The 18,986-nt window shown below is 35.7% G+C and overlaps 1 protein-coding gene across 5 annotated transcripts in view; it reads left to right on the top strand.

The window, feature by feature from the left end:
- The window catches only part of NEGR1 (neuronal growth regulator 1), a 779,356-nt gene that overhangs the window by 304,728 nt on the left and 455,642 nt on the right, over positions 1-18,986 (top strand). For all 5 annotated transcript variants that reach the window (XM_032494567.1, XM_032494570.1, XM_032494569.1 and 2 more), the window contains exon 2: positions 10,347-10,579. In XM_032494567.1, the coding sequence (XP_032350458.1) occupies positions 10,347-10,579 (233 nt within the window). The remainder of the gene's footprint in view (positions 1-10,346; positions 10,580-18,986) is intronic.

Raw genomic sequence — 18,986 nt, 5'->3', positions numbered from 1 at the left:
CCCTATTTTACATAACCAAATTTTATCCTCATTTGTGCAAGAAAGTTTATCCATGTATCTAGATAAAACCACCTCATTAGGATATCCATTATTAACTATATAAAGTAAAAGTTCAATAAATAGTTATCAAGATGTATGATATATATGATTTGATCAATTGTATACTATTAATGATTGTAAAAATAAATTCCTCCAAAATATTTTATACACTTAGATTCTTCCAGCCATAAGAATTTTGTAGATAATTTACATGTTTAATTTTATTGCAGAGAAGGCAAAGTATCAATAAAAGCCTTTAATTTTTAAAATTAGATAAGGATCAAATTATACGGCAAAAGTGGAGTGAAAATACGAGTTTGAGGAGAAAAATAAACAAGGTAGCATTTCTTTTAAAGTAGAGCGTGTTCACCTTTTTAAAAAAGTGACTGATAGTGAACATCAAATCATTATATAATTTAGACTTTCTTGGACACACTTAAAAGTGAGAATTAACACATTTGAAAGTGAAGATTAGTAGTTTTATTTTAAAATAGCCATATTTATATTGATTGGAAATTATAATTCTTGCAAAGACCTTAGCTTACAAAAATTTAGGGGATAATGTAAAAACATGCAATGGTTTACATAGTGTAGAAAATCATTTTATGAATCATAAAAGCAAAAAGAGAACAATTGGTCAACTTGACTTCATCTCACTGAGTTTAGGAAGATCACTGTGCTCGTGCAGTCTGCAAATAGAGATTCATACCCATGTCCTAGAGTTAGGAGGAAAGTTAACTCATAAAACCTTATAATAATTATAAAGTATTTACATATATATTTTGCTTTGTAACTTTGTAAATCTATCTCCCATGAGCAGTTTTATTTAATCTTATACCAAATTAGGAATTAGTACAAGTGGTGCTAACTCCATTTTGCAAATAAGTGAGTAAGGCTTTAATAGAGTTACTTTAATTGAGTTGAGTTATTTGCTCAAAACAATTGCTAACAAAACAAGGAAGTTGGTATCTGGGTGTAAGTTTTGCATCTCAGTATAACTTTTTTAAAAAAGCAACAACACTGAAGCTCTCTCTCTGTGTCTCTTTTTTTTAAACACATTCTACCTAGAAGATAGGGAAGTACCAAAAAAAAAAAAAAAAAAACCTTTTCTGGAAGTTCAAGGAAGGTAAAATAGAAGTACTTCCTTCAAGGTATAGCATTCATTTATCTGCAAAATTATTTCCTGTGAACCAGCCCTGGGCTATGATGATGTAAGTAATGTTTTGCTCTATCAAGCCAGATTCTACGCATGCCTTTTTTTCCCTCCTTCAAGCTGCATTTTATAGCACAAGGGGCTTTTGGTCATTGGTGATGGTGGTAGTTTGTTTTGTTTTAAACACAAAGTTAACCATAGGAAGGTGGGCTGATAATAGTTACCCTTAATTACACACTTAACCGTATGCTTGGTTGGCTCCATCCTGAACCCATTAAACAAAGAAAGCCTCATAGCAATCTTCTCAAATCAATAATTTTACTAATCCCATTTTACAGGTGAGGAAACTAAGGTAAATTAGTTTGCCGGAGATTCCACTCCAAGTACACAAGGAAGCTGACATTTGAACCCCAGTATTAGCTATAATTGATCACTACACTATGCTGCCTCTCAGGGACAAATAATTTGTTCCTGTGATCTAACAAAAACTTAAATTTGAGACTATTTTTAGCTTTTAGCATATTTTGAGAAAATATAATCAGTTTAAATTTGCTTGCAGGAGGCAGATGAAAAAAAAATCCTACATTTTTTTTCCCTCTGGAGTACATTCACTAATTTGTATTTTAAGGCATAGTTCATATTGAAATATGGTTTAGTCAATTTTCTCAAGAGGGAACAGATAAATATGGATTAATGGCTACTTTAGTTAATGATTGCAAGGCTGGTTTTAATTAATTGTGCTATGTAGCCATTTTTTATTCTGAAAATAAAATTTGTGCTCTGAATACCTTTTATTAGAAAAAAACTCAAGAAGAAAAATCCAACAGTGACCAATAGGAAGTTTAAAGGTCAACATAAGCAGAGAGAGAAAAAGGGAATAATTATTTTTGCTTTTTAAACATCTGTATTTGCTGATGCTGTAAAGTAGCAGATACTTAATTAGTTTGACAAAAACAGAGTTTAGAACACTTCTGTATATCTATTTGTTATTTTTCTTATTTTATTTGTATTTATATGCAAATAGAATATTTTCCAAATGACTTAATATATAAAGATGTGTAATGGAAGGAAGGAGATGTTTGATGAAAAGGAGTAGAATTGCTGATTTTTTTTTCTTTTGGTACAATTCCATGTTGTTTTTTCCCTTGTTTTAAGAATGAGGTGTCTGTATCTGGCTCCATCCCTAAGCGGATGGGATGGAGAGGCTTGCCTGGAGCCCAGGGCTTTATCCCCCTCACTTCTCCGGACCTGACTGCATTCTCCCTCTCTGGCACCGGTATTTTAAACACCTCCTGCGTGCATTCTGAATGTAGTGTTCATCCCTTTACAGCTCCTGAGGTGAAAGTCCAACCTCTCCAGGAAGCAGCTGCCAGGGAGAGAGCACTGCAGACAGAATTCTCCCCACAGCGGTTCAGAGCACCTGCCAGTTAACAAAAATCTTGAAACCCTTCCAGATCCAAATATCTCACATTTAAGCCCATGTGGGAGAAAGCAAGCTGGTTTAGTTGAATTCAAAAACTGAAAAGTAGAAATGACAAAGAAATTTCCAATTTGATTCCTGATTAAAACCAGTTGAACAAAACTAGTCTTTAACGTCCCCCGTATGTAACACCTCTTCTTGTGTATATTTTTTGCCTTCTGTATCAATCCTGCATTCATGCATGCACCTTTTTTAATGTAGGGATAACAAGACCTACCTACCTTGCAAAATGCCCTTGTGAGTGTTAAGTTAGATCATATATTAAAGTATTAGCCATACCACTTAACCCGAAGTCATCATTCAGCAAATGGAATTTATTATTATTATCAAGACATGATGATCATAGACTTTAGTAATAAGCCAAAAATGTCAATATTTTGCATGAAGACTTTCCTACTTTCTTTAATTATAATATGCAGCCTTTCTTTCACTCTATCCATGCCTATTTTACTTAATAAATGTTAATTCATATGTTGAGTGATTTATAAGCAATGTATTGAAACACTGTATATGTAAAAATTCCATGGCATTGCCTCTTCTGAACACAGCCAGACACGTTAACATGGAAGCTTGACTTAAATGAGACAGTGGAAAGAAAAAGATAAGGCAATTTGCAATTTATAGTTTTGTAGAAAAGCAGTGGTTTAATTATAAGTTTTGAAAAGTGATTTTAATGTTTGGAATTTAGAGATTAATCCAAGACCAAATTTTAATGACTTCCTAGGCATTTAAAATATTGGGTTATAAACATGTATTTTTAAGTATAGAATTAATATAAATTGTGCATTAAAATAAGACTAAAGGTATGAATTTATACCATTGCTTGATCACATTAAAGTTCATGTCTTTTAGAAATTATGTATAGAATGTGTGAAGGCAAGAAAAACTTTTTTAAAAAAGCTTTATTATTTTGAGTGTTTTTCCCTCTAATTTGCAATATTAAAAAAATTCTGTTGTTTGAAAACGTGTTGTAATCAGACAGTAGCTCATAATTTTCGATCTCTTATCCCAAGACATTTTTAATATAGCTTTGTTACTACAAAGGAGTACTAGAATTAAATATATAGGAAATCGATTTCTTTCTCTCACAAAATAAGAAATCGATGTCATTTGGTATGTTTTTTTCCTTTTGTGCTACTACATAAAAACTAAAATATGCCCAACATGGTATAATTTTCATTGTAAACATAAATGTACACGTGCCATTCATATCACTAGATACTTATGCCTAGGGGTTTAGTGAAATTACATCATAACACAGTTATTTCCATGCATTACAAATTTCAGTAGGAAAGTCATCTGTAAGTTACATAACCTCTTGGTACCTCACTCCCTTCTCTGTACAATGGGGGAAGTTATAGTAGTTGACAGTACTTATTGCAAAGGGTTGCTGTGAAGATTGAATGAGAGGTAGATACAGTGTGCTTAGAACAGTATCTGGCAGATAATAATGTTAGTATATTATTATTATCTATGCAACGGTATTGAACTGTTACCTGCAGAAGTGTGTTTCTCACTTAGATATCACTTTAAATATATTTTAAAATATAATTCTCATCACCTGTAAGGGTGAGTGCTTCTCTAAATAACTAAGCTCATTGGACAAACTGCTGATTGTGTGGATTTCCCTTGACAAGGTCTAGCATGCCCTACACTGCGGAAATAGAAAGATAATAGGAAGTATTTCTGCCCCAGAGAACTTACCACCATAGTAGCAGTGAAAGATAACTTAACATGTTAAGTCAGCCATATTATATGATCATATTATTGTCCAGGGAATATTACCTATTATATAATCATATAATTTATATATACCTACAGCTATATGTGTATATGTATCTGTTTCCATATCTGTATCTATGATATTATCTAGGGAATAACCAGCATGAAAGACAAGAAGAAAGTGCCTTAAACACAAAGGCAGGTGGGTGAGGAGATCGAATTTGTTCTGTTCCGTTTGATCTGTTTCACTCCCCTTACCTCATTTTGGCCTTGAAACAGGATACCAAAGCTCTCTTTGTGTGCAGAATTAGCATGGAGGTTGTATGAGGTTCTGAATTAAAAAAAAGTTTTTTTGCTGTGTGCTTTTGAAAGTCCTGTCAAATTTAGAACTTTATGATACAATGAAAAGACAGCTGTGAAGGTAGCTGGCCAGTCCCTTCATAGGAGTATCATTTTCACATGGTGTAGCTTTGAATCCAAGGGAAATTATACTTTTCTTCTTTTATTAATTAGTACTTTTCATAGGAGCTTTCATTAATCAACATGTCTTGGGAAAAGCTGATCTCTTTGCATAGAGCTGAATAAATCCTGCTGTGCTGTACTGGTAAAGGTGCTAAGGCTGATGTTTTTGGAGTATGCTACGGGGAATTAGAGATATGAAAAGAAAAAAAAATCATTCTTCAACAACCACAGGCTGTTTTTCTTAATAGAGTTAAAAAAAAATAACCTAAATATGCTGATTTCCACTAAGCTCTCTGATATGCACCTTTCAGATTTAATCACCACAGGAGATAGTATCACAGAGTCTGTTAGAATTATTCCAACAGCATTTTGTTCAACTATCACATCACCTAATAGGACTTTATACTCCCTAAAATAGGGACCTGCCTAATGTGTTGTAACATCATTTATGAAGGAGCGCCTTAAAAGAGTTCAGGAAGCAGCCGTGGCATTCTCATTAGAAAAGCATTAACTGTCTTAAGCTTGGGTTTAAATAAATAACAATCTCGTAACAAAATGCGATATTCAAGCTATTTCTATACACTTTCCCTACAACCAGATGTTTGGAACGATGTATACAAAACATCCAGATGATTGACTGAAAATTTAAGTCTCTGTCATGGTATTTGTCATGGTGGTAACACAGCTTACACTGAGGAGTGTAGTTTTGGAACCGTTTCACTCATCTCCCTATAAAGTAGGTAGTCTAGCAGAGTTTTTAACTGAAGTGGAGAGGGGGGGTTTCTTTCAAAAAAAGCCATGCTGTACTCAATTAAAGGATGTATTCACTATTGAACATTTTCATTCAGATTATTTCATTACCTGGACTTCAAAGGGATCCTAAGATCACTAGCTGTTAAAATGTTCTGTTTGGAAGTCCAGGGATGCAAAATGATTCAAGGCTGTGCCTGAGAGCTGTTGCTTCATCCTGCTCCCATCGATGACTTGATCATCTTTGCTTCACCAGCACATGAGTTCCTCCATCTAAACAGGGGAACCCTCACCTCTGCTGTTATCTGACTCTAAGAATGCGTAGCAGAGTCTGCCACTGTGGTTAAAAGTGCAGGCCACCTGGCTTTGCTCAAGATACGATCTCCCAGTACCTTCGTCTCTTCATCGATAAAATGAGGATAATAGTATCCGTGGGTTTATGTGAGGATTAAATAGGGTAACAAATGTAACGTGCCTAACAAAGTGCCCAGCACATACCAAGCAGAATACTTACTGGTTTAACATGGTTGCTGAAGTACAGGGTCAAATGCTGTAGCTCCTTCTTCTTTCGCGTAGTTCTGAGCCCAGCCCATCTCTGCCCGCCACCCACCCCTTTACACTGTTCCCTCAGTGCTGAGACTGGTTCCGCACTGACTGCCTGATGCCCAGTTCGTCCTCCCTATCACACGGAAGGTATTGTTGTGCTACAGATGTTTGCACTTAATTACATGTTGTCACAGTTAATGTGGCTTTGCTTGCCAAACTAGTTTGCACTCTGAGGATTTTGATATACTTGACCATGTTATTCCTTCTTCTAAAAGTATTTTAATCTTTGCCTTCATTTATCCACTCAGCAAATATTTGTACTTATTGTTCATTAAGCATAGGCCCTTAGAATATACAGAAGTGACCAAATAAACAAAGTTCCTGGATCTTACTTTTTGCAGGGAGAGACGGAAAATAATCCGTCGGGTGAGTGGATAATATGCCTAAGTGGGAGTGTTGGAAACAGTGGTGTTCCTTTTGCTGTTTCACACATTAGGTAGTTCAGTGTAGACCTACGAAGATAGGGAACACACCATGCAGACCTCCGGAGGAAGAGAGTTCCAGGTGGGAGAAACAGTAAGAAATGTCCGCTTCCTGGGGCAAGAGCATGTGTGACTTGTGGCAAGCACAGCTAGAGGCCCAGGGTCGAGAGCAGAGTCCACGGGAAAGAGCAGGAACCATAAGGTCAGAAAAGCTTCAGGGGACCAGATTCCATGGGACTGTTGATCGCCCTCAGGATCTGAGTCCTTTTATGAATGAAATAGGAAGGCTTGGGTGGTGGATGATCTAATTTAAACTCTATGAAGTTCATTCTGTTTACTGTGGGGAGGATGGGGTCAAGAGCAGAAGCTGAAGACTCTCAGACAATTATAATAATCAAATTATAACCGCAATTTAATTACTATATTTTTACCTCCTGCCCTTCATGATGGCTATTCATGAATATACTTTATCATCCTTGCTAAATTATAAATTCTGTGTGAGCCAGGATTCCAACAGATTACGCTTTTAGACATCAGAGTTTTTGGTGCCAAAGAGCACAAACTAAATCCTCACACTTTGCACTTCTTCCACCTTCCCACTCTCCTCCGTAACACCCTAAACACTCTCCTTCTTTTCAGAATTTCATCTTAATACAGCACGTACATATCAAGCAGTGTCTCTTTGTGTAAAGGGGGAAAAAATTAGGGTGACTATGGAGAGCAAAGAGGAAGCAAAGAGGCAGGAGACAGGTCCTTATGCCAAAGAAGTCGTATGTGTGTGTTCCTGGTTCATATATTTTACATGATCATCTTATAGTTGACCTTAAAACTATGTATGATCTATGTAAGTACCCTTTGATTTTATAAAATAGAAAGCCATCCCTCGGCCTTGCTATTTACACTTTGTAAAATTCTGCATACGGCAATTTGACTTATTTATGTTCTAATTCAGCAATGTAGTTTGGGAACAATTCCACAGAAATTCAAAGAAATAACACCCCAGTTGTTTTCCCTGAGTCTCATTCAAGGGTCTTCCTAATGTATGTCTTGAAAAGCTTTGGATTGGGACCAATAACAATTATGAAATATAGTTATCTTAGCCAAGGGGACATAAAGGGCTCTTTTTTTTTTCATTTTTCACAGTGAAAAAATTAGGATCTATTCTTCTATGAAGGTCTCTGACATGCCAAAACAGGAATAATGCTTATGCTAAGACTGGGAGTTGTAACCCAGATCGGGTCTATGAAAGTTCTAGTGTCTAAAGACTAGTTCATCTCTGTGGTCTTCCTGATACCGCCCACCCCCACCCCCAATAAAAGTAAAGCTACTGCTGTCTCTCGGGAAAAGGAAATGCTAGACAGACTGTTCTAAATCAGACTTTCATAGTAAAATATCCATTAATAATTAATTTTCTGCTTCCTTTAGAACAGGACAGGTTAAGCAGTTGGTCACATTGAGTAAATAAGGAATTACTTGCAGTAATTTCTGCAACATTCTAATCATCTTCCCATTTCTGAAACCTATTTTAAAAGTCTTTGATCTGCATTCTGGTGAAAAGGACACTGAATGTAGAAATGTAAGTCTTGATTACAAATTTGGCTTTGCTGCCAACTAATACTGTGGCTTGGGCAAGTTGTTTAACCTAAACATTCCATTTATATTCTAGTGATGAACTGGGCATAGACGTCTGTACCCCACAGGGTTGTTATGAGCCCCAGATAGGATAAAGTGTGAAGTCCACATATCCAGATATGATAAACACTTGATAAACCCAGATTTTGAACACAAACATTGGAATGATCATAGTCCTAGTAGTGGTGTTTCAATATTCCATGCTGTACCAGTTACACACGTGATCTTGTGAAATGGTAGATATGCCCCCTCTATCTTCTTTCTGCATATTATTAAGAATGACAATATACTATAATTGTTAAATTATGTCATTACAGTGGGTTTTATTTTCTTCATTAAATACATCGGGAAAAGCTTTTCAATTAACAATGACCTTTATGACTTCTACTAGTTGGTATTCTGTAGATGGTGAAGCTGACTGCAAATTAGATTCTGCGATGTACCTTGTTCCTGATTTTTTCACCCACTGATTAGTTTCATACAGTTGGCAGCAGCCTACCCTGTTGCTTTCAGCCTGCAATTTTGTAGCAATCTCAAAACACTGTGTTCAGTCCCCCAAGGTGTTCTGTAGAGATGCTGTCAAACTATTTCGATGTATGTGTATTTTCATTCTGTAGCTGTGCTTTGTACTCATTTAAGAGAACCAGTCTTTAATTTGTATCCGAACATTTTCAGGATGAAACACAGAATTCCAGGCCTCAGCAAAATCACTGATATATGACTACAGCCTTCTGTTCTAAATCTTGACATGCCTGACTCCTATTAGATACAAAGCTGTAGTTTTGAATTTTGTTATAGAATACAACTTTGAAAAAGTAGCTTCAAATTCATCCTTAAAATCTACCAACTGGCATCATGCTTGCTATTATCATCTAGCTCTAGCTTACCTTTCCAATTTCTCTCTCATCCCTCCTACCCTATATCCTATGCTTATTCATACTTCCTTGAAATGCCTGGCTCTCTCTCCTTTCCCTGGTGTGGTCCACATACAGCACCTCTGTCTAGAACACCTTGTCTTCCGCTCCTCATCTCCTTACCTCAGACATTTCCTATTCTAGAAAGCCTTTTCTCCTTACTTGCAGTAACCTTTCTGAGTCAATAACCCTCTTTTGTCTCTCGTGTATCTTGTGCCAGATTTAATAAAAATATTCTTCTTTCTGTATAGTATTAATTGGTTGTCTTAGTTAGATTGTCCTCCCTACTAGATTAAATTTTTGGAGAGTAAAGGAAAGAACTTTTTAAAAATTTACTTCTTTTTTGAGAGGCAGGAAATAATTAGGTTTATGTATTTTTTTTTTTTTTAATGGAGGTACTGGGGATTGAACCCAGGACCTCATGCAGGGTATGCAAGAGCTCTACCACTGAGCTATATCCTCCCCGACAAGGCAATACTTTTTGACTCCGTAAATAGTTGGTGTTCCATAAGTGTTTGTTGGATAAATGAAAGCTTTCTGGAAAAACTGTTGGTCAGTTTATTGAAAAGACAACAAGAATTTGCTACTAAAAGTTTTATATTAGCCTTGCTACAATTAATTACAACAGCAGTATTATCAGTAAAATGCAGTTTGTAGATTCAGTGTACAGGCCTACCGCTCTGTAAATGCAGATAATTTTAAAAAATAAACATGTATATGGTACCATTCTGCACTTTCTGCATCTGGTACATTATATTCAGAACTGGATTGGGTGAAACTAGGCTCTCAAAAACCTATTCTACTTCTTATGATTTCAAAGAAAGAAATGTGTTTTAGTGTTGAAAATGTTATTTGAACTAATTTAACCTTATTTAAATTTACTTGTCATCCAGACAGAATGAAAAATGATTTCGACTGGCTTTGAATTAAAACACACACACTTAAAAAACAAAAGAAAATAATATGAAATTCCATGTAGGTATTGTTTCATATTTGCTTCGGGAGTGAAAAATGTACCAGTGTGTTCACGTCTCCTGCGTTTATATCTGATGTTTGCATTTGATGCAGTGCCATAATTCAGCATATGGAAATACACTCAGAACAAAGATAATGTTGTCTCTTATTTTCATTTTGATTAATAGTGTTCTGTCTCTGGTAATTTGTAGGTGTTATTTGGAAGATGGAGCTTCAAAGGGTGCTTGGCTGAACCGGTCAAGTATTATTTTTGCCGGAGGTGATAAGTGGTCAGTGGATCCTCGAGTTTCAATTTCAACATTAAATAAAAGGGACTACAGCCTCCAGATACAGAATGTAGATGTGACAGATGATGGCCCCTACACGTGTTCTGTTCAGACTCAGCACACACCGAGAACAATGCAGGTGCATCTAACTGTGCAAGGTATGTGTTTCCCTAACTGCTGTATTGTGAAGGACTGTGCTTAGAAATGTCCAATATTGGGATATCGAAATGCCTGAGAGGCAGCTGACAATGTTGAAAGATATGTTGTCATTGTCTTCAGGAATTTATGCTCCTAGATTCCATTAAGCATAATGGCTGTTATAGGCATACAGATCCCCACTTACCAAGATCAAAAATTATCCATTAACACCACATTATGATTTTTCTTGTCTATGATTCACTTTGTATCTTCCTATGAGTCACCTCTTCAATAAATCTTTGAGAGCCCATGATTGATACATTAAAATAAATCTTTTATATCCCATGATGGATACATTAAAATATTAGAACTTTCTGAAATATGGATAGTAACTCTGAAAGTAATCCTCTAGCCTTTCAACACTCTGTCTCAATTCAACTTCTATTTACTTTGATTCAAGTCACAATGAAAAGAAGCAGCCTTTTAGAATTACCTTATTTAAATATAGAGGAATTGAAAAAATATGGTACAGAATGCTTTATACTTTAATTTACTTCCAGTAGATCGTAAATCATGCTAGCAAACTTACAAACTCCAAATACAAATAGAATCATCATATTATTTTATTTTTCTTGCATACCAAAATGTAAGAGCATTTTTATCCTCAACGCAACTGCTTTTCAGGGAAAATGCAGTTATAATGCTAGCAGAATGGAAAATGTATATGTTTGCCCTTTTGCATTATTTCCTCGTGCTTTATAGATTAATCATGTGTTGGTTGCATAGAACTAGTATGCTGTGGAACTCAAAGTGGCATTGCAGAATTTCTAAGTAAAATTAATAACACAATATATGATAATGGAATGCCAGTGAATGCATGTTTTATTCCTATCAGGAAAGCTGAGTGGGCAAGTTAATTGTATTATTTCTGAGTCTACCATTCAGAAATCAACAGTAAGTATTAATTTATATACAAGGCTTAACATCCAGAAAAGATTGCTCATCTACAACTTTGTTAACTGAGCTTTATTTCCTCACATAAAGGTACAACTGAATTCAAATGCAGCATCCACTATTAATAAATATTTTAACACTGTGATAATGATTCAACTTGTGAAACAATTAACTTTAAGAAGGAAAGTATAAATCGAAGAATAAGTCAGCGAATTTCCTCAGTGGTTTGTCTTATTTCAGATCATTGAAGACTTTGGTGATGTGTCTTAAAAGCATGTAAGAAAGTAACATTTTCATCGAAGTCTATCTTTATTCAAAGATTACCCAGAGATTCCAGAGGGCAGGAGTTTTACCCAGCTTCAAAAACTGACATGAAGTTACAAGTCAAAACCACATGTCTTCAGTTATCCAAGCGTACTCCTGTTCTCTTGTTTAGTTTGGTGCCCTTTGCCTTGAGTTTCTAGCTCAAAGACTATAAAATATTTTTATTACATGAGAAAAATACTTGCACTATAATGTATTTGAGTCAATTGAGATGTGGATATTTTGCTTCTTGAAGATTTAAATAATGTATTTCTGAACACTAAATATATCCCTTTTTCCTTTTTTCCAAGTTAGGCCCATATATTTATATGTATATAAAAGCCCTGCTCAGGCAAATGTTTAATTTCCATAGACTTTCTTCATAAATTTATATTACATAGGTTATTTAATATTGTACACAATTTTAAAACTGTCACATGCCTCACTCTGGGCCACATTTTTTCTGACCATTTGATGATTATAAACTTTTTAGCATTGCTCCAAGACGTGCATGTTAGAGATACACTTATTGAATATTTTATCAGTATAACATTTTATTTCTCTAGAAAAATAAAATTTATGTTTCTCTTTTGATGTATGTGGTTGGGTCAAATTTAAAGCTAATAATTTTACAGTATTTATGAACATAATTACTTATTAGAAGTTGATTGACATGTGGGCAGTTTTCCAATTACATTAATAAAGTTCAGAGAATACGTTAATAGGCTTGTCAGTCAATTCAAGAACTAAATAAATGTCATAAAAAGTCAAACCCCACTTAAGCTACATTTCCTCTCAATGAACAAAAATAAATCAATGTGCACATTCCTTCAGTCTCTGAATCTGTTAGGTTGTCTGATACTCAGTGTATCTGGATAGTTTTGAGGTGGGTTTTTTTGCCTAACAATTTGTCAAGCCTTGATTCACCAAGGTAAAGAAATTTAGCAACTGAGAGCAAACTGTATTTATTAGTCACTGATGTCAAACACACATTGTCTGGTAAAAACAAAGCTCATTTTTAGTTGTTGAAACTATGTGCTCAAGGGGGCTATTTTTAAAAATTCATTTTGGAAAGGGGATAATTAAAAGGGTTTCTGCCAACACAGACTTTGTGCTTGGGAAATTTGTTGGTGTTATTAATTTCTTAGAGCTATTAGTATTAATAAATGGAACACCAGGGGGGAAATGATACTGGAGTAGGAGTTGGAAAATTTGGGTTGCAGTCCTGAATTTTCCCTCATGAAATGGGTAATACTCACGCCTTTCTATGCTTTAGTTTTTACCTGTGAAAGAGGGGAGGAGTGGGAAGGAGGACTCAGGCTCAGATTCAGATCGTAAAATCTTAAGGTCCATTCTAGTCAAAACCAAAAAGACAGATGATAGGGAGAAAAAAAATGCACTGTGATTATTGCTTTTGATTTGAACTATACAATGTTTTATTTTTAATTTTTTTTTTTTTATGACGGTGGTACTGGGGATTGAACCTGGGTCCTCATGCATGCTAAGCATGCACTCTACCACTAAGCTATACCCCAACCCTTGCTTTTGATTTGAAAGGGAAAAAGTTATTTAATTAAACAAGATGAAAAATATTTTATAACACATGTATTAAGAACCATGCAAACTAATTTTCACATGGTAGCACCTTCTAGTACTTATTCTGCAAGTATGCTTTATTTATGTCCATGTTTTTTCTTTTGCCAACTGAGCTGGACCGTATATTTACTCATAGAATTTGAAGAATGTAGTGAGTTGGAGTTTTGCTTCAAGAGGGTGGAAACTGGCTGATGGATTTAGTAAGAAAATAGATTTTCCATTACCTTTCTGTAACACTGATAAATCAAGTTACCCAACTGTTCAGTATTTCAAATCATGTGGTGTAGTATTTACCAAGAGCAGTCTTTCTTGTTCATGAATATAAAAATGTATGAGGCTTGGCTACTTATTATGAAGGCAGATCCCTATTCCAACACTCTGATGATAGGAAATGTAACATGTAAATGCTACCTACTCAAATATGTAACAGGATGGTTTCTACTTTAAGTCCCTGTCTCTAGTCCAGGTTGTATACAGCACAAAACAGACATCCAGAGATACTGTATAATAACTAAATGTACACACAACAGCCCAGACAGCACCTTGATTGCAGCCTTGTGGGAATATGAACGGGAGACCCAGTTGAGATGTGCTGGGACAGAAACTGAGATAATAAATGGATGTTGTTTTATCACACACACACGCACAATCCATGGAACGTTCATCACTCAACTTGTGCCCTTTCAGGGAGATACATTCTAGATTTCCTCTAGGAAGGGTAGAAAGAGATTTGACTAGAACACAACTCTATGACCAAAATAAAGTCGCTCAGGTGTTTTGCTTAACTAGAATATTCATGATAGATGGGATGGTGTACTTCCCTTTTCAAAGACAGGCTTGTTTCTCTAGCTGCTGGGAATGCCATCAGCAGAGGGCATGCCGTGGTCCGTCCTTCCAGAGATGGCCTCAGATGCAGAGAGGCACAGTCACGTTCTGCCTGGAGCAGCGACATCTGATGACTGGCTGAGGCAGCCACTGCACGGGCCTCTCCCTTTCAGCTCAATAGGGTAACTCTGCTGGGCCCATTTAGCCCCATAACAGCTGACGCTGTTGACTTGTGTCCACTACAGCTCAGCTTCTCACTCTGTTCAGTCTTACCTCCTTCTTCTTCCTTCTCCACAAATTTATCACAAGGATATTCCCCAATAAATATGCTTTCATCTGCATCTCCTTTCAACTCAAAGATCTTTCACTATGACAATGTCAGATCCTTGCCGCTGACTTAGTCATCGTGTAGAGAAACCCCTTGTAAAGCGGAAAGACAGCACATTCAAATACCATTCATTAGTACCATTCTGCTTTCTATTGGAAGGGAATTTATAGTGGCTTATTGAAAAAGTGTTGAGTACGCCAAGATAAATAGGAGAAATCAGAAGCAAAAGATAAGGGAAGAAGAGTAGGATGCAGTCAGATGTGAGGCTAGATTATAAAATTTGTGTCATGATTTTTAAATATATTTTAGAGCTTGGTAAAAAAAAATTGTAGTTCTAAGATTTCTAGTACCAGCACAGAAAGAGAAACAGGATCAGTTATTCATTTCATGGTCCGGAAGGTTAAAACTCATATTTCTTTATACCCTGATCCTGTTACTGAGAGAAACATTTCCACTGTGAGTCATCTCACAATATCGCTGGGAACTGTACGGGACATCTCCGCAGTAACTGTGTAATCCGCGCAGCGCCCACTCATAGGATTGATCTTTATAGCACCTCTCAACAGAACCTGAGGTGAAGAGAAGTATAAACAATTTAAAAACCACGAAATAAATTTAACAAGATGTTAGTTCAATAACAGAGAGATAGCATATTGATTGTTGCTTAATCTATGAGTAAATTTTAGAACCTATCCTTCCTGAGTCAAACCTTTGCAAATATTATTTCTCTCACTGTGTCTTTGAATAGGAATTCAGGTACAGATATTTCAAAATGATATTTACCAATGAGCATCTAGAGAGCAATTGTTCTATGCGGCCACAAGTTTAGAGCCATATTCTTTAAAGACCAACATATCTTAATCTCCTAGTAACATCCTTGTATGAATATCAAAGTCTGGAAAAGGGACGCACTGGAAGAGACAGACATCAGCCACACTTCTGCTTCAGATTGAGCTGATGGGTAATAACGCCGCATTACAGGACGTGGACCTGCCTTCCTCGGAGGACCCAACACGGGGAAAAAAAAAAACTATAATGGTCAAAAAAGCACGTCAGAATACCACATACATTAGAAAACTCATCATTGTTCTGCAATGGAAAATACTTTAAACTTTTCCAAAAGCTACAAAAGAAAGCCAAAGAAAAATTATTAGCACTAAGAAAAGTTCTACAGAGCCCACACGTATCAAAATAGGCATCGTCTGAGTGCGATGATGGCTTAGGCAAGGTCCCCAGACTGGCTCCCACTCTGTTTTATTCAGTCTTTATTTATACCTGTGTGGAGAGATTGAACTAATATATAGGAACCCCCATTTTGGACCTACATTAAAACACAAAGAAGTGATAAAGATCTAAAGCAAATATCCTTAATATTTTTAACTTGGAAACAAATAATAAGCACCTGAAATAAAAATGGTTCCTTAATGTAATGATGTTTCATTATCCCACCCAAAGAACCTTGAGCTTCAAGGAATGTAACTGTGCAGTGTATGTATAAGATAAAGTAGTTGTGAAACATTTTACTTAAAATATATTATTTTTCAATTGAGATATAATTGACATGTAACATTATGTTAGTTTCAGGAGTACAACATAATGATCCCATGTTGTGCATTTTGTGAAATGATCACCACAGTGAATCTGGGTAATAGCCACCCTCACACATAGTTATGATTTTTTCCCTTGCAGTGAGAACTTTTAAGGTTTACTCTATTAGCAATTTTCAAATATACAGTCCAGTATTACTGACTATAGTCACTGTTGGTGTGCAACGTTGGAAGTCCCTCTAGTGAAATTTGAACCTGGTCCCCATATGCAGAGGACAAGGAGAGACCTGAGAACGAGGCAGGCCTTTTCAGATTGGTAAGTGGCAACTTTAGTAACGAAAGGAACTGAATAAGAGGCTTCTCTTGAGTGATCACAGACGAGATCTCCACACCCAGCCATCAAAATCTGAGAAGTTTGTATAGAGGCCTTAATGGAGTTCAGTTACATATTTAGTCCAGACTTGCATAACACAGTATTCTCTCAAGACTGCATCCTTGAAATGGCTCCTATAGTGGAAACAGTGGGCAGAACAGACAAGACAAGGGGGAGGGGAAAGGAGCCTCCAGCTCAAGGGGCGACCTGTAGTCATGTCCTTTCAGTGATCTCCTCCAACAGTCAGCATGCTGTACGGTATATCCCTATGACTTATTTATTTTATAGCTGGAAGTTCATACTTTTTAATCCCCTTCACCCATTTTGCCCTTATCTTACCCCCAACCACCAATCTAGTCTCTGTAATTATGAGCTCATATTTTGTTTTTTGTTTGTTTGTTAGGGAAAGAAAGCTCCGAAAAATGATCTTAGTTCTTTTTACATATTCCATATCTTTACATCATTAACTTGATAAAAGTGATAAATTTCTAGGATCACCTTATATGTGGTGATAAATATATATTATCTGCTTATAAGAAAATATTAATTATTACTCTCTAAAATTAGGTTCTACGTGATATCAAATAGTTGAAATAAAAGTTACATGGATAGGGATGTACATACTCATTTTCATTTCCTCTTTAGGGAATTCCTACCTGTTCTATAATAAATCATGTTTTGCTTACCCCAGTTCACATTATGGTGCAGATCCGGTGGGAGGCAAAAATATACTAAGTTTGTACAGACTAATCAATACCTGAACACTGATCACTGGCTCAAAACCCAATCAGGTAGGATAAATGATATAAAGTTGTATTAATTCTTGCAGATTTTCCCTCTAGTGATGGTAGCCGTAACAGTGGAACTTTACCTAAATCCCCCCTCCTCCATTTTTCTATTCATGTTGGTCTGGAATGTGCAGATTCACAATTTAGGAAGAAAAGAATTTATAAGCATTTTATATGCCTCATTAGTTAGTAAGATTGTCATTGTATTCCCCAGGTGTTTTATCCAATGAGAGGCATTTAACCTGTTAAAGAATGTGTGTGTATATATATATGAGGTTGGATTATTGAGGTCCAGAAAGATAATGGTTTGGTATCTAAACACTTTGGCAAAATTATGCCTAATGTGTGAAACTTGAGAAAATGAAGTTCTTTGGCTATCATTTGTGATCTAGACTTCAGCAAAATTATTCCCTCAAACATACCTTCACAGAAACACTCAGATCCACTCACTGGACTTATAAGAGAGAGGCCTTTTTAGGCAGTAAAATAATGCATACATTTTTTAAAAAATGTGTTTTTCAGGTGCAGTATTTCATTTTTTTTTTTCAGGCATTCCAGTCTGGCTAGAAATACTATGGTTACATGGCAGTGCATAGCAGGCCAGCTGCTAGGAAGTTATTACCTCACTTTTATCTGTGAGTGTATTGACATGGTTTAGGTCATTGGTGTAGCTACTAGGGTCCATAAGAAATAATTCCATAAGAAATAACTAATTTTTAGTGAAATTCTCATTTGAATATCGGTCCTTCTTCCAGTATAAACATTTTCTTTTCTTTTAAATATTCTTTTTCTTCTTTTATACTATTTAGAAAAGATTACTATTATTTTTCTGCAATTGAGATAAAAGCAGTATCGGAAAGAGAAGGTAAATTTTAATAAAAAATATTTTTCTTTGAAGTGAGTGTAGTGACCATATTTTCCTAACCAAAAATTAGTACATGAAGTTTTATGTACTGTTTAATACAAGATCTTGTATTAGAACACTAATATAGATCAAAACTGTGCAAAAATACAAAATGTTGCCTATTATACCCAGAAAGAATGAGTAGGTTGATGATATTTTCTTAAAACTTTCAGTATGCTGTCACTTGTGAATGACAGAGAGGTTGGAAAGAGCAAGAAAAATAATACTGATAGATGTTGCACACTGTTGACTTCCATCTGAGTCACATACCCTTTTCCTAGAGATTTCGTGAAAACTACTGCTAAACTTTGTGAGTTGGTAACAACAAGGGGAACAATGTTGAAATGTAAGTAAACATCTTCATTGTGCCAACTAGTGAATTGTGCCAGCAAGGGTGGTTCTACTGCAGTACCTCTGATCTACTCATGACTTGGATAATTTTCGTAGGGGTGACCGAAGAGGGACAAGGAGATCAAAGAGTTGTGTATTTGGTGGTCAGTGTTGTTGAGGGAGAATCCTGCCTTACTTTGCCCTTCTCTGCAGGGTTTAAGTTTTGAATCATGTTGGCAAGTATTAAATAAAAGGATATCTGAGAATGGGATGTATAAGAAGTGGAACAATATTTGTCACGTATTGTGAGACTAAGTAAAGCAGTATTTCTGGTTAGGGTAGCATACAGTTCAAAATGCTATTTGAAAATATTTTGAAATAGTTAACTCTTTAAGCAAGATTTGATGCCCTTTAAAAGTCCCTTCAATGATTGATGGGTATTCATTCTAGTTCTTGAAGCACGTTTGATAAGTATCTCA

Source organism: Camelus ferus, chromosome 13, assembly GCF_009834535.1.
Source record: "Camelus ferus isolate YT-003-E chromosome 13, BCGSAC_Cfer_1.0, whole genome shotgun sequence".
Taxonomy (NCBI): domain Eukaryota; kingdom Metazoa; phylum Chordata; class Mammalia; order Artiodactyla; family Camelidae; genus Camelus; species Camelus ferus.
Note: the sequence above shows the minus strand (reverse complement) of the source record. Positions and strands in the feature narration are given on the sequence as shown.